This window comes from Vanellus vanellus (assembly GCF_965231255.1).
Source record: "Vanellus vanellus genome assembly, chromosome: 1".
Lineage (NCBI taxonomy): Eukaryota > Metazoa > Chordata > Aves > Charadriiformes > Charadriidae > Vanellus > Vanellus vanellus.
Window position 1 is genome coordinate 57,432,862 of NC_138905.1, and position 21,706 is coordinate 57,454,567.

Consider the following 21,706-nt stretch of genomic DNA (forward strand, 5'->3'; position numbering starts at 1 on the left):
AGGACATAACTGCGTGGTGCAGATGAACACAGTGCAACGGGCCTTGAGTAAGCACTGATCAACCTTGCTCCACAGACATAAAGCAAGACTGCCTCATCAGCGTGTTGTTGCTCCACAATTAGACACATCTGCTGAAACTTTGGAACTATGGTACAGGCAAAGACCTCTGAAGAGCAGTAGCAGAACAACCTTAAACACACTCTGTCAGATGCCAAATAAGCAAAAGGCCACAAAACATGCCTAATTTCAAAAAGTGGTCTTTTCCGGAGTGCAACCGACCAAATGAGAAGTTCTGAAGAACACCGTGACCCTCACAAAGACTGAGCACAGAGGAACAGCACAGAGCTAGGGCTGAGATGAAATCAGTGGGCAGGAGCGACACCTTTTTTTAGACTTAGCCATGCAAAATGTATTTAAAAATAGAACTTCCGTTTACAAACCATTCAAGTTTTATCCTCTTCCAGCTACAACGACATTGCTGGTATTACAATTGGTGTCACCTTATCAGGTGCACATCGCTGCACTCTCTTAGGTGGAATGAGCTTTCCACCTATATGGCACAGTCCACATGTCACTGGAAAAGTAATCATCACCAAAGTAGTGAGCATGGGTCCTTTTGGAGCAAGACAAGTGGCTACAGCCAGCGAGCCAGACTCCTGCAGCCCTCAGCGGCTGCAGATTTCCTGTGATTATGTTCGTTTAGCTAGGAAAAAAAAAGCTGAACAGTCAATCACTCCACCAACGAAAACAGCAGGCTGTTCCAAAGGATGGGTCAGAGAAGGGCAACTGCTAAATTTTTCAGAGAACAACTTCTAACAGAAATGAGCTCAACCCCAGGACTTTGGCTTGCTTAGCAGACCCTTTCTGCCTACGGTTCTTCCTGAGGCCTCCTGGTCTTGGCTGTAATAACAGAGACACATCCAAGATGCTTAAATCCCTGTGGATGAGTTACGCCCATTGTAGTCAAATAAATCGTATCCAAAACAACTCTAACAAAATTCCAGTGCAATTTTGCATTAGAGATACTCGTTCTCGCCTTTTCATTCCTGGCGATGGCTTTAGCATCAGCGCATGTTCACGCTTCTCTTTGCACAAGGGTAGCACACCCATACAACGACAGACTGTGAGCAAACAGGGTGAAATGAAATTCCATTGATTAACAAAAAGAACATTATCTGCATAGGTAAAACTGGTGAATCCAAATGTTGCCTCCTTCCCCTAATGGGATCTCTAAGCAACTCTGCTGGACTCACTGGGCATCTGCCGCATTTCAGGGATTGCCAGGCCAGCTGGTTTTGCTCTTATCTTTTTTTCAGCCAGCCCTGCTCCCCACTGCCTGGAAACCCTGTACACATAGCACCTCCAGGGTTGGGCTGCACCTGATCTCCTACTGCCACCTGTGGAGGTGGCGATGGGTTGACAGAGAGTCAAAAGGGCAAGTCACAAAAAGTGATCACACAGAAACCAGCAGCAGGTTTACGTCAGGAGGTTCACGTTTTCCCTTGTCTGTGTCTCAAGATCTTGTGATGGTGGATTAGGTGCACAGGGCTTATTTGGACTCTCGGGCAGGCACCCGACCTTCGCTGCTTGGATCCTTATAGCACCAGCAACCTGGGGAACATGTGTCTGCTGGGTGGTCATAAACCAAGAGCACAGCAACATTAAAGCTAGTACAAAAAGGTTGCTTCCTTAATTAAACTCCAGGAGCTTTCCAGGCTCCTTGTCCCTGCTTTGTGGCAGCTCAGTGTCATGAGCAAGGGTAGCCCCCACAACCTGACCACGCTTCATCTAGTTCTCTCCTCTTTCTTGGCTGTTTGAAGCATGTTTTGTCTGTAAAAGCCTTGGTTTCTTTAAGGTCCAGTGGCAGTCAGGCAAAGCTTAGGAAGTGGGAAAAAAAGCCTGTGCTGGTTGCGAACTGTCCTTTCTCCTTATTGTGACGGGGCAGGGGGAAGGCATCCCTCCCGAGGGAAACAGCAGCTCATTTCTGGCACAACTAAAGTATTTTGCAGCCTCTGGTGTGGGTGGGCGAGTGCAGGGGCAGGTTAAGAAGTTGAAACTATGCTAAATCAGAGAGAAACTCCTGATCTGTGATGGAATTTGAGCACTGAGCTGTCAAGATAATTGAATTTATACAGTAATTCTTCTTCCCTTGCTTGAGATTTTCTTCTTCAAAACTTTCCGCATGAAACTCTTCTGAAAGGAGAGGGGATTGACGCACGCACTGTCCCTGCACCATACAGCTCAAGGTTGATGCATGGTGGGAATGCTAACAGGATGGGAAATGGGACAGGGGCACCTGGCTTCATCCCCATGGGGTTCGTCCTGCAGAACCAGGGGAGATGTCTGGTAGGGAACGACTCTCTGCTCGAGCTCTGCCTCCCTCCCCGCTCTCAGGGTATCCCACCTCCTCCCTACCCCCTCTCTTTCTCGATCCCTCTGACTCATGCCTGCCTGCAACGTTTCCACCTCTCATTTTAAACTTCCTCCTTAACCTCCAGTTTTCCCATTCACTCCTTATCTTTCCTTCATCTTTTTCCATTTTTCCTCATATCCTTCAATTCCCTTCCCAATCCTTTCTTTCCTTTTCTATCTTCCTCTTTATTACTTTTGCCCCTTTCCTTATTGATCTTCCTGCTGCCTTCTCCCACGTAGCCTCTGCCTTGCTGATAAACATTAGCCTATGCCCAAGTAAGTCTGCTCAGCTGAACTCACAAGAGACCTTGAGTCTAACAGAGATGAAGCCAAGCTAGCACAGGGAACAAGCGAGCAATTTGTTAGCACATTGACCCTGTCCGGAAAGCGCCTGCTCTGGTGTACCCGCATCCCATGCCAAGTCACTGGAGCGGGCAGCGAGCACACGGGGACAAGGGGGCACGCAAACCACCAGCATCGCAAACCTTCACTGCTCATGAAGTCTCGACAACAGCAGAAGAGCTTCATCAGCTACAGCTTGGCACTTCTTTTGCTCCTCTGCACCCCTGAGGCCAAGAGTGGGCTTGGATCTGTCTTGGCACTCTCCGCTTCCCCAGCACCAATGAAACTTGGGAGAGAAGAGCGATGTTCATTGCCCAACAACAGCAGAAACGCACAGCCAGTGTGGCTCTCTGCCAGGCACAGGAGAGCAGACTGACCAGCAGGATGGAGGAATGAAAACTTAAGACTATTTTAAAACAGACAGAGAGAATATAAAAACCACATAAGGAGTCCATAAAATTCAGACTTTCTCTTGCTGTACGTGTAAACCCAAGATTATGTACTTATGCAGTGCCTGGCTAGCAGCTTCCTCACAATTACATTCGATGAAATCCATGATTAAACCAGTTCAAACATTACCATTTACCTCTTCATATTTATATCTCCTTATACCTTTATTAAATACTTATTAACTTTCCTAATCTTAGCTCCTGAACTTCTATTTGCTGAAAATTAGCAGCCAAAAAATAATATTTAAATGTATTCTGGAAGCATTCATGAAAAATACTGAGGCAGTATTTTTCTTATGACACAAAGCCAATATGTTTTTGTCAAATTCAAAAGCTGCCTAATTCCCCTTCTCTGATAGGAGTTTTCAATTGAAATCTAATTAACTGCAGTCTAATCAATTCATATTTCTTTGTCAAATAAATTTGGGTTTGGCACGGAAGTCAGAAACTTCTTGGTTGTGACTTCCCAGCTGTAATTTCAGGCTTGCTATGAGCCTGTGCAAAATGAAGATTTTCCTGCCTGTGGACTTTTATTTGGTCCTTGCATCTATGAGCACCTGGAGCGACTGAGGCAGAAGATTATTTGGATGCTTTCTGCTCTGAATTCCTTCAGCTTCCCAGTTGTGTCAGAGGTCTAAACCTGATGTGTACCTATACCATAGCTAGATGTGACTTAACCAGTGTCTTCTGCGTACAAGAAGATGTCTTTCTGTCCTCAGCTCCTTGATATGGACATCAAATTCCACAAACTGGTATTTCTACCACTTCAAAGATCCAGAACACAGGAGTCACAAGGCAAATATGTTTTTTCTGTCCGAATTTTTAATTCAGCTATCGGCACCAAAAGTTGGAGTTGATGTCTCTCCATTTACTAAGATGTCCCTCTGAGGTGGAGGTGGGGGATCCCACAGCTCAAATCTCCCACCTGCAGTCCAAACTGCAGGGGCAGGGTGAGGAGACTGATTTGTCCTTAAATCTTCCCACCTCCGTAGCACACACCAGGATGAGAGGAGGTTCTCACTTCCTCTGCTCAGGTTTCAAAGACTGCGGCTACAATGCAAAGAAGGAGCAAAGCTGGTCCTCTCACTGGACAATGTACTCCAGTGGTCCCATATCTCCCCTCTTATATTAATGAGCCATTTTGATGAAAGGCAATTAAAAAACATATGCATTGCTAGATCCACCCAGTCCTGGCCCTCTCTGGCCAGAGATGTAGCAGTGAGCAAGGGACGCGGAGAACAGGGCTGGCCAGGCTCCCCCAAGGGCTCTATTAGCTGAACCTGTGGCGTGCCAAAAAGGGAGGACAGGCAGAAAAATGCACTTACTGGTGCCCACGACTGCCTGGATAGTGGGGCCCATCACCGTCGGAGCAAAAGCAAGGATGCAGGAGGAAGAGCACACACCTGAACAGCTAAAGCTGGGGCACGTAGGGCATTGAAGACACCTCCCGTCAGCCCTTGGCAAGGCTGGACGTGCCCTAGCTTGTACACAAGGAGAGCTGTAAGCAGGCAGGCACTAGTAAGGGACAAATCCAATCTCGCAAACTCACGTGGAGTCATCAGAAGTGGAGCCAGGAGGTTCTGACGAGGCCTGCTGGACAAGAGAGGAGGGCTACTGCTTCTACCCTGAATCTGCAGCTACAGGACGCACACGTACCAGTGGAGAGAAGAAAAACCACACAGCGCATGCCAACGGGCTACTTGCCAGCCCCAGGACTGCAGGGCTCCTGGGTGGGACCTGTTTTGTTTTGTTTTGTTTAAGATTTCTGCACCATGCCAGCCCTTTTACTCTACAGCTGGAGCCATATCCTTACTTCCCACCAAAGGTCCCAGGGACTATGGCAGAAATGAAAGACTCTCTCGGGGTGCTCCCTTTTCCCTGCTCAGAGAGTTGTGTTGTGGCCGTGCCCACATTTCCTTCACTTGCTCACACAGCTGCAAGAAGGTACAGACTCGACCGGCGCATTGGGAATGGGCAGGGGCTTCAGACAGCCCTCGTGGAGTGGGATAAGCGCACGCAGCTCCCGGGCACATCAGGGCTGCAGCCACCTATGCACCCCTCTTTAAAAAACAGCGTCTTCACGGATGCTCTAGCTCCCAACTGACTGGTTATTTGGACCTGATCTTTTGCTATATGGATGTAGATTGCTCCACGGTGCAGGAGGCGTAGGGCTGCCCGGCAGCCCTCACCACTGAACCTCCTATCAGCTCGCTTGACATATATACTTAAAGAGCAAGCCGTGAAGGCGTTCGCACACATTTTGCACAGTTTGGTGCCTCCGCGGCCAGGCTTCAAAACGCACGGTACACAGACGAGTCGAACTCCTTTCGACACCTACCATAGCAATGATGGAATAACATCATATGGGATGCGGCCAGACATTACACAGTAGGCCTCCAAATTGCTCTGCGAACCAGACTGTACTCAGCCAACTAGCCCCGCTTATCTGTTTTAAAGTTAGAGCTCATCATGCTGCCAAAAGACAACTCTGAGTACATAAAGATAGAAGAAAAAAAAAAATCCCTTGCTAGTAAAACAAGGCCTGCAAAAATTACATCCTTTTTTCCCCCTTTATTAAAAAAAAAAAGAAAAATTAAATGGGCTATAATTCTGTTAGTAAAAAGTAAGACATTTCTTCAGGGAGTGATAGATCAATTTACTAATTACACAGTCAGCTCCAGAGCTATGATGCTTAGTATTCTTAAAAAAATAACCTGCAACTGTCCGTCCCCCCCCTTGCCAGTACAAAACATTATTTTACCTTTTTTTTTTTTTTTTAATTGCTCTGCAAGCAAAAGCTGCTGAAAGCTTCCAGAACACGTGAGACTGGTCCCTTGCTGCCTGGAATGTGATTATTTCACACCCCTGAACACTCAAAGTTTCTCTCCAAACTATGTACTAAAAGAAAACGTCAGAGTTCCTTAATAGTTTCAGAGACATGATAGGAAAAGACATAAGCAGGTTTTCACACTATGATAAGAAAGCCAGAGGGACTTGCCAAGCTCAGATGACTGAAGACGAGTGACGGTGCCTCACTTTTAAAAACCGGGAGTCTGAACACAAGCTCTGAGCTCTGTTTTTCATTGCTTAGGGGAAAAAAAAAAAAAAAAAGAAAAAAAAAAAAAACATGTTTGCATTTTGGTCCTGCAACCTTGCTAGTGTTGCCTTTTTTTTTTTTTTCTTTTAATAAAGCTAAAGATTCACGTGGTAGGGGATTAGCTTTTAGGGAGGCAAAAATATCAGAGGCAATAATTGAGATCTACACGCAAGACATGCAGGGTACCACTGCCTCCTTGTTTTGATTCTTCTCTGGCGTGATTCATTTAGTTTTGATGACTCCTTTCATTTCAATATGTTGCACATCTATGGATAGTTTTACTAGGAGAAAGCAAATGAAATAATTAGTATCATTAAGGAGGAAAAAGTGAGTGCGTGTTGGGGGGGAGGGCTATGATTCTGATATTTCTGCCTTTGGTTAAGATGCTATTTAGCCTCCTGCTTGCTGGTTTCCATCCTTATCTGATCACTGCTTGAAACACCTAATTGCTGTATTTATTACGGTTTTCTCTAACTTGCCATAATTTTACAGAAACTTTCATTTGGCATTGAAGATTAGCTAACTAGGGTTTTCTGAGCATTCTGCTGTTTACACTGCTGCTAATAAGTATTTAATGGTCTGTGATTTTAAAGTCATAACTATGCAAATTCTGGCCAGGTCCCCGAAGGACCATAGTTAATTAAAAGCAAAGAGAAAGCGGAAGATTGGCAACACAGTTCCCCATCTTGTGAGATTAAGGCCGACTGGTGTGTTTCAGGCTAAGCGGCATCTTTGTGGTGTGGAAGGGCACTGTAAGGTGCCAATTTTGTCTCCTGGGAACAGGCGGGCATTTGAGGCAGGGAACTGGTACTTCTCATCCTTCAGACAGCTGCTGGTCCCCCTTTCCTGGGCTGAAATGCAGGGGGATAAATTTGGGCCTGTAAGTGTAAACTGGTGACTTCCCAGTAAGCAGAGAGTTGGTGCTCAGAGTTATGCGCACTGGTGATGCACAGCACAGACAAGAACAGGGCTGAAAAGAGCTCAGATGGATGGATTTGGGAAGCAGCATGACCACAAGTTTATGGAAGAAAGGCAGCAATAGCTAAGGAATCAGGGGAAGCAAGAGTCAAGGACAGTAGATAACTACCAGTGAGACAAGGTACAAATACTACTAATAAAAATAATCTCAGTTAATAGAGAGTAATACTTTCCAGGCTCCAGCTGTGTGGAAGCTGTTCCAGCTTCAGCTGTGTTCCAGCTGTGCGTGGCTCCAGCTGTGTGGAAGCTGTGTGGAAGCTGCCTAACACACTCCTCAAGAAGCAGCTAGCCAAAAGGCATGGGGTGGGGGAGGGTGGGGGAGGGAGAAGTGTTCTGGGCAACTTAAGAGGCTATCAGGCATGCCCGAGAAGGGATCTCTAGCTGCAAAAGATGCCAGAAAACCCTCTCCAAAGGCTGCATAACTACTTAGAAAAGACAGGATGCTTTGGAAAATAAATTAAGATATCAGGACAGTTGTGCTGCCGTACCATAAGTGAAAAAGATAAAAAGGCAAACTTAGGAAAGTTTTCAAAAAGTTCCAGGACAATATTTACCTATGATGATGTGTTTTGAAATAAATTGTTTTTCTCATTATAACGTACCACAGATTATAGACAATTTCTGAAAAAGACGGGCAAGAAATATTCAGTTGAGCTCCTTGGTGGCCCATCCTGGCCAACAGTCAAAGAAGATGATGGGGGAATCTGGTAACGAACTGCTGGCTTGGCAGACTTGCAGAGCACTGGTCTACTCCTGGAGAAGCAGAAACATTAACCAGCATTTCATTAGAAGACAAATTAGGTTTTAGGGAACTGAGAGATAGACCAGTGAGGAGATTGTTAAATGAAAAATCAAAGTGGAAAGTGATGAAATTAGAAAAAAAGTTAATTCTTACAGAGCCTCCATGTCAAGAACAAAACTAATCAAGGCACTAAAAGATGTAAAGACGAGAAAAATGGTATCGCCTATATACCAGCGCCAGGGGCCTGAGTAATAAAAAGAACAGGAATTGTTCATTTTATGAGCATAAACAGCCTAAATGGCGTTAAGAAAGCGTGGTGGAAAGATCTGCATGAAAAGAATATTAAAATAAATTATTTTAACCTAGCTGGGGAGACTCAAGTGGACAGAAAGGGAGGGGGAGTAGCGCACTCTGTCAAAAATGGCATTTTCTAGCACAGAATCAGTGACAATTTGGAAATGAACGCTTACAGATTAATTTTCTGCCATATAAAGCAGAGAATTCCTCCTGGCTAGAGGAATGGGCTGACAGGAGCCTTATGAAATCCAACAGACAAATACAAGGTCCTGCACCTGGGCTGGACTGACCAGCTACCTCAGTACTGGTTGTATAATGGCTCTGCTGAAAAGGACCTGTGGGTCCTGAGGGACAGCAGGCAATATGAGGTCCATGCAAGAAAGGCCAATGGCATACCAAGCTGCACCAACAGGAGTGCAACGAGTAGATGAGGGAAAGTATTATCCCCTTCAGTTTGCATTGGTAGACCACATCTAGAATAGCACATTCAGTTTTGGGCCCCTCAATACAAAAAAAAAATCTTGATAAATTGGAGTAAGTTCAGTGGAGACCCACCAAGACGCTCAGGGGGCTGGAGCACTTGTCCCCTGGAGGGATGGGGGCTTGCTCAACCTGAGGAGGAGATTAATGTTGTGACCTAACAGCAGCTCCTTGGTATCTACAAGGTCAGCAAGGAGTTGGAAGCACTTTACAGTGGTGCATGGCAGGAGAACAAGACACAATGGGCATAAATCCAAGCGGGGAATAGAGGTTCAGACTAGCTACAGTGGGGCTGGGGCCCAGAAAGGTGGTGCAGTCTCCATCTGCGGAGGTTTTCAAGACCTGACTGGACAACTCTGAGCAACCTAACTTGAGTTTGAGTGAAAGGACTGGACTGGAGACCTCACAAGGTCCTTTCCAGCCTGAATTATCCTACGATCCTATGAATGTGATTAGGTATGTCCAGATCACACTGGAAAACGGGCTAGCTAGCTCTCATGGTGTTGGTCTGTAATACACAGGAGAAAAACCCTCCCGTTATCCATCTGCAAGAGTTGAATTTGGGCAACGTGTTGAGAACACCTAAATCTCCTTGCAGTTTCCCAGCATTTACAATGATGTGCCTTACAACTCAATGAAATTTGCATTTAAGGATGGAAGATACAGAAATTGTCTATCAAGTGCTTTCTTTTTTTTTTTTTTGTCATCAAACTTAAAGCTAGGACTACTTGATTACATGTGCTATGTACAAATCAAGTAAGGTCATCAACAGTAATAGATACGCTTGGTGGATTAAAGAGGACATATTCATGAAGTTGAAAAACCACAGAAAGAGCCATGCATCAAACCAGTCAGGATAAAGACTTTTATTCATGAACTGTGGATGAAAATCAAGTGGCGTTTAGGAATATTTATCAGGTATCCAAGAAGCTTCAATAGAGACAAGAAAGCTGAACGGGCTAAAAAGATAGTACAACATAAGCGAAAGCAAAAGCAGCAACGTAACAGCAAGTGGGGGAAGGTGATACCAATGAATATGAATTAGGAGATGGAAATTATAGAAAATTTGTAAGAGAATTGAACGAGCACATGAAAAGGTACAAGTTAATCACTGGAGCAAGAAAACAGAATTGTCACGAACAGTGTAAAAAGGCAGAAAACTTCAATTAGAAAATAGTTCTATGGGGGAGGCCAGATGATGTATGTGTACCATAGATGATAGTGAGCTAGTTTCAGCTCCAGCTGTGATCAAGTATTTTTAGGCTGTGCCCATCAAAATCGGGATGTTCTAAGATAAGCAGGCCTGGACAATTTATATCCAAGAGTTTTAAAAGAGAGGGCCAGAAAAGATGTGGACCAATACTGATGATTTTTGATTAGTCTCAGAAAACTGGGAAAGCATCCAAGGGTCAGAGAAATTCTGATGTCGTGCCAGTACTTTGGAAACACAGTGATCTCAGTAGGCTGACTGGACTGATGCTGATCACAGTACAGTAATGAAATCGTCAACATAGGACTCTGATAGATTACGGATTACAGGCGGCTAATAAAATTAACCATAATCAACACAGGTTTAAGGAAAAATAGACATCATCAAACTAATGTGCTATAATTTCTTATGAGATTACAAGTCTGGTTCACACAAGTAATTACGTTGATATGGCTGGAATGATATGAAATGATCATGACATACATTAGCTGGAGAAAAACTGGCTAAGTAATAAAGCTCACATGCAATAGAAAATGGGGACTCATTTGTGAGCAGATGTACTTCTGTAATGCACAATTCTTGCCACTCTGTTCTTTATTTATTTATCAGAACCTGGCAGAAAATTTAAGAAAAAAAAAAAAAGTCTCTGATAGATTTTGCAGTTGAAGCATATTTTTGGGAGAACAGAAAAAGAAATGAAGAGGACAAGTCAGCAATATAGAACAGTATGAACTGCTTTGGAAATGCAAATAATCTGTATTCCAGTGTGAACAAATGTAACAGCATACATCTGGGAACAAAGTTTGCTGTTCCTACTAATGGGGAGGGATTTTCTCTCTTCAGAAGAGGAGACAGAGGGGGGAAAACCCAATCCATGAAGCTTGTAGAAAGCAGCTGAATGAAGTGATAGGGAGAGGCAGCGACTGATTAGATGGGCTACTGCAATCCTTGGCTGTAGGAACAGGGACATTTCAGGCTGGAACAGAGAGACTGTATTACCCCTAAAGTGGCTGCACAGAGTACTGTGTCTTGTTCTGAGGTCCTCCACTTTTAAAAGCTGTTAAAAACCACTGCAAGTGCATCCTAAAATGCCAAAATATACAAAGTCATGCCACTCCTCTCATCAAAGGTAAGGTTAGGATGGGATTTGACCACAGTTTATGAGATCTACATGGTGAGCTCCGGTGTGATAATGGAGAGAGGAAGAGACAGGGCATTCTCCAAAACATACACCAGCCTCACCTTAGTCATTGGACTCCAAGCAGCAAGGAAAGATTTTGGACATATTCTGGGCACACACTTGTCATCACGGTCATCCCCCTGGCCACATAGTGAAGCCCCCTCCCCTTAACCTACCTATCTATTTATACAAGCAAATTGCATACCAGAACATGTCATGGGGATGCCACAGAAGAGGGCAGACAGACATAATTCCCACCACAGATCACTAATTACAGCACTTGGCTCAAGAAAGGCAGAACAAACACACCCTCAGTGGAATTAATGCCCCCAAGGCCAGGCAGGTTGCATGAACTTACTCCTTGCGCGGGGACTCTCAGGACAGAGTCATGCAAAGGGCTATCTCCCTTCCCAGAGGGACAGTGGCATCATCTCCATCCACACGTGAACACAACTGCTTCACAGAGTAGAGCAAGCAGGAGAAACTGCCTGCTCTTAACTGCCTGGCTTAAAAAGTTGATGAGCATTAGCGCAGCAATAAGTGACTTTTCCCATAAATTCATGCATATAGAGACACTGGCCTGCATTTCCAATTCACTGGAATGCATTTCCAATGGTGTTTGCATTATCTCAGCTTTCAGAACTTAGTAGGCTCTCAACTTCAGGAAGATGCCCTTCGGAGTTGCCTCACATTGAGCTCTCCAATCGCACCCATCACTGTGGGAAACAAATGACGACAGACAAGACCTAATCACAAACGCAGGGGAAGAGGGACTCCCACCAGGACAACTGGTGACGAGCGCAGTCTGCTTGAAACGTCTGGGAACCTGCCACCTCCTGTCACCAGCGAGCAGTTGGGAACTGGAGCAACAGCAAGCTGAATTTGCAGCCCCGGTTGCTTGTGCGCACAAGGGCATCGGCATTCTTTGACCCAAATTACCTCGCTTGGTTTTAGGAGCTCTGAGGGGAACAATGAAAGAGAATGTTGACTTAGTACTGTTGTTTTGTGGGTTTTTTTCTAATCCTTTCTGAAAAAAACGTATTGAAGGTGGTTGGGGGAGGGAGTGTGTGAGAGGGGAGAAAGTTCTCATGATGTCAGCTCCTATCACCATGGAAACTGAACATTTTTAGTGACAATGGAGTCTTCCTCCTTGAGCTGCTGGGTTGCGTGGGGAGCAGGGGCAAGCAGGGCAGGGGCACACGAGGGAATTCAGCTAACTAAAACTATAGCTTCTAGCTTTCCAAGGAAGTGAGGAGAAAACTACAAATGAATGCCTGAATACATAGTTTACATAAGTAAAACACCGTCTAGGGCAATAGCAGCAAATAATCATTATGCTCTTTGATAGAACACGCTGTCATGCAGCTAGCCAGATGGAGGTATCTCAGCTGCCCAGGAATGCCCAACAGAACAGTCCCTTGCCTGCACTTTGCTTTTCCATACTGCAATTCGCTATTCCAACCTTTGCTGCTCCCTTGGGGTTTATTTGAAAAGGGAGAAGGGAAGAGAAGGGGATGGGAAGTACAGTCCTTATTCTTGAAATTCAGAGAAGCTGCAGGCAGTGCATTACCACCCAACATCACAGGCCTTTTCTTGAGAGCCAAATTTATGACCTCCTTTGCAGGCAATACGAGTCCAGGGCTATGAAAAGGAAAAGGCCCTTAGAGAAAACTGATTAGCCTCTGACCGGGATCTAATTCAGTGGCATGGAGAAAACATGCAAGACCTAATGCAGGATGTCTTCTCTTAGTCAGAAGGCTAAGGCGGCATCTGGACCCAGAGTAAGCTGAAGCCATGATCCAGGTGTGGGACCAATCAGGATAAAGCTTGGGGCTTAAATTCAAGGTTAAATAAAAGCCTATAGTCTGTATGTAAGGGCAAGTTTGAGGCCTGGATTTGATTTAAACTGTGCAGACAATTTTAATGAATTTCAAAGAATAATGAATTAATAACCACAAGCTTTTATAACTCGGAATACATTATATAGTCATTAGTTCTATATAACTAAATGGAAAAATCTTTCTTTAGCAGAAGTCTTTTGAGATCAGATATTCTAATGAGATTACTATCATTTCAGCCTGACACCTCATGAGGACAACTGTATAGAAATCAGGAAACAAATTTCTTTCCGTTTTGGACCTGAAATGAAAAATTCTCCACACTGATTATTTTATATGTGAGGAGTTGATTCTAAGTCTCCTTGGCATTGAAAGGAGTTCATATATGAGCTTTTTTCCTAGTACTGCTATCAGATGTACAAAAGACTTTCTTCTCAAATTTCTGCCAGCAATGGTGACTGAGGGAAATGTGTAAATGGAGTTTACTCCCTTCTCACCTAGGTAGCATGGATTTCACTTGTTTCCTGCAAGAAATAAGCAGGTAAGCTCACCCTCTTCCATTTAGCATTGCCCCACTGAGTTCTTTATCTCTCCAGATAGCACCACTTGCAGACCATGCTTGCAGGGACACCAGGCAGAGGGAGACCCCCAGTTCCCAAGACTTTTGTCCCATTCACTGGCGATCCTGTGTCCACCTGGAGCAGAGCCTTCCTCCCAGCATACCGCAGCACATCACCCACATGGAGGAGCACTGTGGGCTCCAAGGTCCCCCTTTCAAACACACCTATTCCTGCCTTTTGTCCTCCAAGGCTGCTGTGGTGGGGTCTCGCTTTCCCTGCGTCCTGTCATCAGCATGGTTTGCCACCAGGAGCTCAGGCTAGAACATAAAATGATCTGGCTTTTCTCACCACCAACTTAGCCTTTCCTGATGAACTCGCAGTCCCTATAATACTGGGCCATTTTAAATCAGATGCTAACACAGCAGGCTCAACCACAGGAAAGGTCTTCCCATTTCATGCATGTTGCTTTAATTCAGAAAAAGTTACAGCTTTCATCTGTCTGTCCTCAAACCAGGACACATGCACAAGCTGGCCGACAATCAGCCTTCAAACTTTTACAACTCTACTGTGTTTGAAAATCTCTGCTCCCCCCCGAAGCAAACAATTATAAACCCTTCCAGAGGGAATGACTTTCAAGTCTTGCTGTAGAAGAACTGTGTCAAAAGCAAATATAAAGGCAGTGCTGCTCCACACCACAGGAGAAAATTCTGCAAAGTGAGCTCAAACTCACGACTGGCTCAGTCAGTAATTCACGTACTTTCAAGTGACAGTGAACGTGGGTAATTTCTTGCTGGGAGAAGGAAGACGAAAGTGGGGGTTTCTCTCTGAAAAAAAAGTTCGCTTTTTTGCTGTGAGAACAGCAATATTACTTATTTTTCCTAACTTTTCTTTTTCCTGTGCCGCAAGGCAATCTAATTGAAAGTGGACAAATTCAAAAAAGCATATACCCACTGGTATCAGAGATAGACATTTTGCTGTGATTCAATAGGCAAATCCTGGTAGGCTTTTCACTTCATACATGCAGAGGGGAAATCAGAGCTTCACCATAGCAACTTTGTTGTAAAAAACACTCAAATGTCAACTTGTCCCAATAGTACGATGGGTAAGGCCAGTGCAATACAAAGACAAAAAGCCCAGAGTAACAAAAATGACATTCCCAGCTTTGAAACACTGCTGCTGGAAACAGAGAAGCTAGCATGGTTCTGGTAAAGGTTACACCTCTTCCACTCAGACATTTTAAGAACAAAAAAAACCCGGTTTCTAGGCTAGCTCTTCAGTTGGTACAAATTAACAACCTCTACTGAAGTTGTGCAAGATAGATGGCTGCACATCTGCCAGGGAGCTAAGCTACCTTGTCTACTGTTTCTTCTATAGACTGCTAACCCCAGCGCATCTGATTCCAGCTGTGTAGATGTCTGGAGCAGCATCAGAGTGGAAACTCCCCCCCCCCCCCCCCAGTTACACCACAGCAAATCAAGAGTAGTATAATTAGCTTTGCAAGGATTTACTTTCACGTCCCATCGTATAAGGGGCTTAACGTTGCTTGGTACGTTTAAGGAAAAATATTTGTAGTTGCCACTAATCTTCGTGTGCTCTTCAGACAGGGAGTGTTCTCCTGTTGCACGCAAGCCTCTAACAAACACAGAACAAAAATAAAACCAGAAACTGTCAACCTACCCAGCCATGACAATGAAGAAATCCAGGCGGTTCCAGGTATCTCCAAGGTAACACTTCTTGCCAAAGATCCCCAGGGCCACCATCTTTAAGACCATTTCCATGGCAAAGAAGATGAAGATGAAATCATCAAATACCTGCCAAACAGAAACCCAAGAGCACAGTTGATATTCATTCTCAGGCTTGGACATGAGATAAATACAAATTTCAGTACTTCTGAAAATGAGTTAGAGGCAGGGCTGGAAAAAGCTTCTTCCATGGCATCACAGCTCCCTGCTGCTTAAGGAAGCAGGAAAGGGCTTTTATGTTTTTTCCCCCACGAGTGAAGTAATTGATGCAGACTTAGAGACTCCTTACATGGACTCAGCACCAGCAGGTCCAAACCTGGCCAGGGAAAGAAATACCATCCTTCCAAGGTCTCCCAGGAGGGATTCCTCATCACCCCACTACAAATGGCTCAGCTGAGTACGTAGTGCAGCTTCATGCACAGCTAGGGCAGCACATACCAATCACAGATGGAGACTTCAGATATCTGAACGTTGCAGCCTCAGCAACACTATAGATGACAACCTTTGGTGTCACCTTCTCTTTGGGGAAGCCGCAAGCACAGCTAGTGCATTCATAGGCTGGGTATACCCCTGGCCCTTCTTGGCATGCCTTTTGTTTCTTATCCCTTTAGGCATCCTAAATGCCACAGTACCTGAGGACTCAGGAGTACCCTTGCTCCTCAACAGAGTAGCAAATGCATTGCGGGCTGCTATTCTCTCCTGTCTGGGTGCTATAACCTCAGTTATTTCTCCCTGGTTTACCTCTGAGCTGTGTATCTTGCAGCTATCTATGTCAGGAAACCCCTGCTGACACACAGGATCAGGAAGGTTAGCAACTGTTCTGAAGTAGACTTCATTCATTATCTATCTCTCACCCCGTTCCCCTCTTCAAAGCAAGCTCTTGCCATTTTACAGCAAGACAGCTTACTGCCAGGGACACTCTTGTGAACCTGTCTAGGAAGGTGTTGCCCACACGGTGAAGGAAAGCACGTGTGAAAATTTGTGACTTAGACTGAGACACCATCACAACAAGAAGGAAATCTGCTTACCTGCAAGATTTTACACCTGTCAGAAAGGCAGTCCATATCCTCACACGGTTGGTACATCCCCAGGGTAACGCAGTTTAACAAAATCACCATCATGCTGACACACTCAAACCAGGTAGAAAAGAGTCAAGGAAAACTTCTGTAAAAGTATCATGGCTGAGATAAGCTTGCTCTAGGCTTGGGGTGACAAAATAGGAAGATTAAGGGAAATATCAACTGCTGGTAGGCCAATTTATTATATTCTTATGTTTTGCCCCCTCAGGTCTTCACTACTCTGCTCCTTGATTAAGCCAAAACTCTTTTGAAAAGGGGAAAGTAGAAGTAGCATAAAGGCCTAAGGTATTTATACAAGTCACATCATTGCCATAGTTAAACACGCTCTCTCCTCTCTCTCCTGTTGGTTGGCTGAGTCCCTTCCTTCATCGGTTTACTGAATCTTCCAAATACACGGAAGAGACTTTTCACAGTGGCCTATACTCAAATGTAGCAGAGATCTTTATGATCTGGGGATCTAAATCAAAATGGACAGAAGGATCTCTATGTCACCCTAGTGATTACTGCCCTTCTGGGAAGGGGTTACAACACAAGGCTAGAAGCGTCCCCCTTCCCTTCTGAGAGGAACTTGGAGATAAAGAGTTGCCATATTGGAACAGGTCATTGGTCCATCTAATCTGTTATTCTGCTTCCAGCAGTGACCCATGCTGGATAAAACTCCACAATGTGCCTAATTAAGTTATTCAGTAACCATGGGGGGAAATTACGTTTCTGACCCCAGCTGGTGATGTGTTTATGCCCTAAAGCATGAGGATTGATAGCCCTTATAATTGTTTTCTCAGCTACACTGGTGTCCCTGCAGATGCTTTGCTTATTCATTTGAATCCTTTGTTGATAATCTTACTAAAATATCTGTTTCAATAATAGTTGGCAGCCGTGAGCTACACTAGCTAATTATACTTTACATTAAAAATTGTTTCCTCCTATTTATTTTTAATTTGCTGCCTTTTAATTTCATCAAGTGCCACTTCATTTATATATTACAGAAGTGAGTAAAAATGGTGTATTTGTGTCACCTTCTCTGTGCTCTCCACACCCTCTACCTGCCTCCTCTTCACCATGCCTCTCCTCCTGAAAGAGTCTTAAGACCTGATACGCACTTATCCAAGAACTCATTTGCAGTATTTTAGCTCTAAAAGTGGGCAGGTTTCTGTGATATCTTTCCAGTGTTCACATTGCAAAGCAGTGACATAGATCTAATAAGAATGGACGTCCAACCTCTGACAGAACAATCCTTCTTAGGTATTTTAACACGCCTCACAAACATACCTGCTCGGCTTCCATCTTTAGACAAAATTCTTTTCTTTTTATTATTTAAAATAAGAGAGCCAAGAAATTGTCTATTTAAAATACAACCCACAAAGTGCACCCATTTTCAGTCCTTGCAGAACTGAATCCAAAATGGTGGCCTGTATCTCTGGTCACTTCTGAAAGACACTCAACATCTATGGTTTATTCTGAGCAACTCTTCCATGCTCATTCTCTGACAGTGATTCATGACTAACCTGCACAATCTGATCTAGAAGATTATTAATTCTCTTCTCCCCCACCTGGTTTTCAGTGAGCTACCTTCAGTTGCAAAATCAAACAAGAACAAACATCACGCTATGAGGTGATTTCAAGAATGCGTTATCACTCTCCCTCACTAAGTTAATCCCAAGTGCTGTACAAAGTAATGCACGCAGAGCCCACTCTTCATGTAGGCTTCAAAACTGGAGGCCTTTTCTGAGAGGAATACACCAAAGGAGCATGAATAAATTGTTTGCCCTCAGAGGTCTACACAATGCAACTTCAACTTCCCACCTTTTTCTCTCTTACATGTTTCTTCAATGACCTGATGCAAAGCCCAGGAAAGCAACTGGAGAGGTTTCCATTAGCTCCCACAGGCTTTTCAGGTAACACTGTAATTCTCTTCCAGACTTTTCCAAATCTGTTCAGTGTCATCTTTTACAGAATTACAGAACCACAGAATGGTTGAGGTTGAAAGAGGCCTCTGGAGGTCATCTTGTCCAACCTGCCTGCTCAAAGTAGAGTCGGCTATAGCAGGTTGCTCAGGGTTGCAGCCAGTTGGGTTTTGAATACCTCCAAGGATGGAGGCACCAGAATCTCTCTGGGCAAGCCGCTCCAGTATTTGACTATCTACACAGTGAAAAAGTATTTTCTTATGTTTAAATGGAATATCCTGTGTTTCAGGCTGTGCCTACTGCCTCTTGTCTTGTTAATGGGCATCACTGTGCAGGGTCAATCTGTCTCCTTTACTCCCCCATGAAGTATTTATACACACAAATAAGATCCTCCTGGGCCTTCTCTTCTCCAGGCTGAGCAGGCCTATCACTCTCAGCCTCTCTATTTTGTAGCAGGTGCTTTGATAGCTACTGGAAAGGCAGTGACAGTGAAGCCCTGACAGAGGGATCACTGAGGATGCTTTCAGAGGCCAAGAGTTTTGGTGTGGGCTGAGCCAATGGCTGCAAAAGGGTATAAGGCAGTCAGGAGAGGCACAGACAGAGCCAGTGCTTAGAACAGCCCTGGATGAAATTAATACGTGAAAACCTCACGAGGTTCAACAAGGCCAAGTCCTGCACATGGGCTGGGGCAACCCCCAGTATCAATACAGGCTGGGGGATGAAGGCATTGAGAGCAGCCCTGCCGAGAAGGACTTGGGGTTACTGGAGGATGAAAAGCTGGACATGAGCTAACAATATGCACTTGCAGCCCAGAAAGCCAACTGTACCCTGGGCTGTATCAAAAGAAGCGTGGCCAGCAGGTGGAGGGAGGGGATTTGCCCACTCTACTCGGCTCTGGTGAGACCCCACCTGGAGTACTGCATCCAGCTCTGGAGCCCTCAGCACAGGAAAGACATAGACCTGTTGGAATGGGTCCAGAGGAGGGCTACAAAAATGATCAGATGGATGGAAAACCTCTCCTATGAGGACAGACTGAGAGAGTTGGGGTTATTCAGCCTGAACAAGAGAAGACTCCAGGGAGACCTTATTGCAGCCTTTCAGTACTTAGAGCAGGCTCATAAGAAAGACGGGGACAAACTTTTTAGCAGGGCCTGTTGCTACACGACAAGGAGTAATGGTTTTAAACTGAAACAGGGTAGATTTAGACTAGATATAAGGAAGACATTTTTTACAATGAGGGTGGTGAAACACTGTCATGGGTTGCCCAGAGAGGTGGTAGATGCCCCATCCCTGGAAACCTTCAAGGTCAGGTTGGATGGGGCTCTGAGCAACCTGTTCTAGTTGAAGATGTCCCTGCTTGCTGCAAGGAGGTTGGACTAGATGGCCTTTAAAGGTACAAAAATGAAAAGCAGAAATTGTTTTAAAAGCCAGGTTTCCTTCTTCACAGAACATCCAGAAAACATGTCACAAGAGACCCAGAGGCAGGGAGTACTCTCTGACTGCAGCCAAACTCAGGGAATTCAGGCAAAGGTGCTCCAAGTCAGGGTTTTATTTCATACAGATCTACACTCTTGCGCACATGCTTCAGCAGCAGCAACACGTGGGTGGTCAGGATGCTCCCGTACTCCCCTTTTACTCCTCTTGCTCCCCTTGCAGTGTCCCCCCAGGCCACGCAGACCATGGCAGGGTGCCTTTGGGCAGCTGGTCAGACCCCAAACCACAAAACTTAGCCAGCTGTAGCAAGCGCTCCTCAAAACACTGCAATTTGGGACAGATGCACGGGGTCCTGATCTCCTTGCTCAAAAAGCTGTTGGGCGGCTGCACTCAATTTCTCCTCCCCTGCTTTTTGGATACCAGGTCTCTGAAAGTTTGCCAGCATTGTCCAGGCTTCCCGAGGACACTGCTGAATTGCTGGCTGCTCCCAGGCTATTAATGGGGCATTAGGAAAAGCTTTCCTCCTGCCGCCCCATGGTTTTCCTTTCAGAGCAGGTAGGGACCCTGAAGAGGCACATCCAATCTGCAGCAGAGAGGAAGAAAGTGCGAGGAGAGAACTGGAGAATCTCCTGCCCTGAGCCGGGAGGGGTTGCTCCCTGCTTGGGTCGGTGGAGGGGGTAATTAGAAGTACCTGCTGCCTTCAATGTGTCACAGCTGTCAACCACAGCGACTGCCTCCCGTCACCACGGCAACAGCGTGCAACCAGGTTTATCATCTTTCTTTCGGTGATGCCTCCCCCTCCCAGCATCCTTCACCCCCTCCTTTTCCCTGTGCCTGAGCCTGTAATTAATTTCAGCTGCTGACAAAGCCAGTCTTCACAATCTGCATCATTCAGTCAGAAGTTTCGTTACTAATTAACTTCTTTCGAAGTTCAAATCTCCTAATTACAAGCGAACCCACGCTTATGCTCTCCTCCCCTGCCCCGGCCAATCCTCACTGCTGCTCTCCCTTCCTGCGGCCACACTCCCAACACTTTTCCCAGCGAGGTCTGGGGTCTCTGACAGCTTTTGGAAACTAAAAGGAGACCCAGGCATTTCTGACCAGCAGCAGGTCCTCTCTTTTGGCCACCACAAGATGCTTAGAGGAAGGTACCAGAAAACCCGCAGCAATCCACTGCGTAATATCTTGCCCTTAAAGGGAGGCTTTTCCCTAACGGTGACAGTTCGCAGTTGATTCAAACCCTCATGGATAAAGGGGTCATGGTGCTGATTTGAAAAAGGAAAAACAGCAAAAGAGAAAGGTTTCCTGACTCCTTTAACCATGGACTATTCTCATTATCCACATAACTGTCTACTCCTTGTCTAGGTCCTGTTCAACTCTTGGCTTCAGCACTGTCTTGTGGCATCAAGATTCATATCTAGGTTAATTATATTTTGCCTAAAACACATTTCCCTGTTCTATAGCTGGTGCCTGCTTGCAGCAGCAACACTTTGCTTTGCTGATGCATCACCTCCTTGTCCCTCCACACCCCAAGCAGGGCCAATCCAGCTGCTACCTGAAGGCAGCCACCACATATCCATTGACCCTCCACCATGTCTTCCAATGGACAGAGCAATTCTGGGATGGGGAGAGACTCACAGGGGACATGCATCACCAGCACACACCAGGAGAGAAATATCATCCACCCCAAACCATCTGGGACAGAGTCAGTGCTGAAAGCCACAAGTTACTGGACAGTTAAGGAGATATGCAGGTGTTTCTGGGAGCTGGACATGTTGCAGTAGCGCTTCATAACATGACTCTGCATAATGTGAAATAATGTAAGAAATGGGTGATGGGATACAGGCAAAGCTTTTGGGCTCAATTTTTGAATGAAAAATAGCAGAAGCAAGGTATGCTGTATTGGAGCTGTAAGTAGCTTGCTCCTGGAAAACTGGGTACCACTTAATGTTCTTGGGATTG

The 21,706-nt window shown here is 45.2% G+C and overlaps 1 protein-coding gene across 1 annotated transcript in view; it reads right to left on the reverse strand.

Annotated features, from left to right (window-relative positions):
• CACNA1I (calcium voltage-gated channel subunit alpha1 I) overlaps nt 1-21,706 on the reverse strand; it is a gene marked incomplete at both ends in the record, with an annotated part of 167,979 nt that overhangs the window by 79,720 nt on the left and 66,553 nt on the right. The window contains 2 exons of the mRNA XM_082498610.1: nt 15,263-15,396; nt 16,356-16,467. Coding sequence (XP_082354736.1) covers nt 15,263-15,396; nt 16,356-16,467 — 246 coding nt within the window. The remainder of the gene's footprint in view (nt 1-15,262; nt 15,397-16,355; nt 16,468-21,706) is intronic.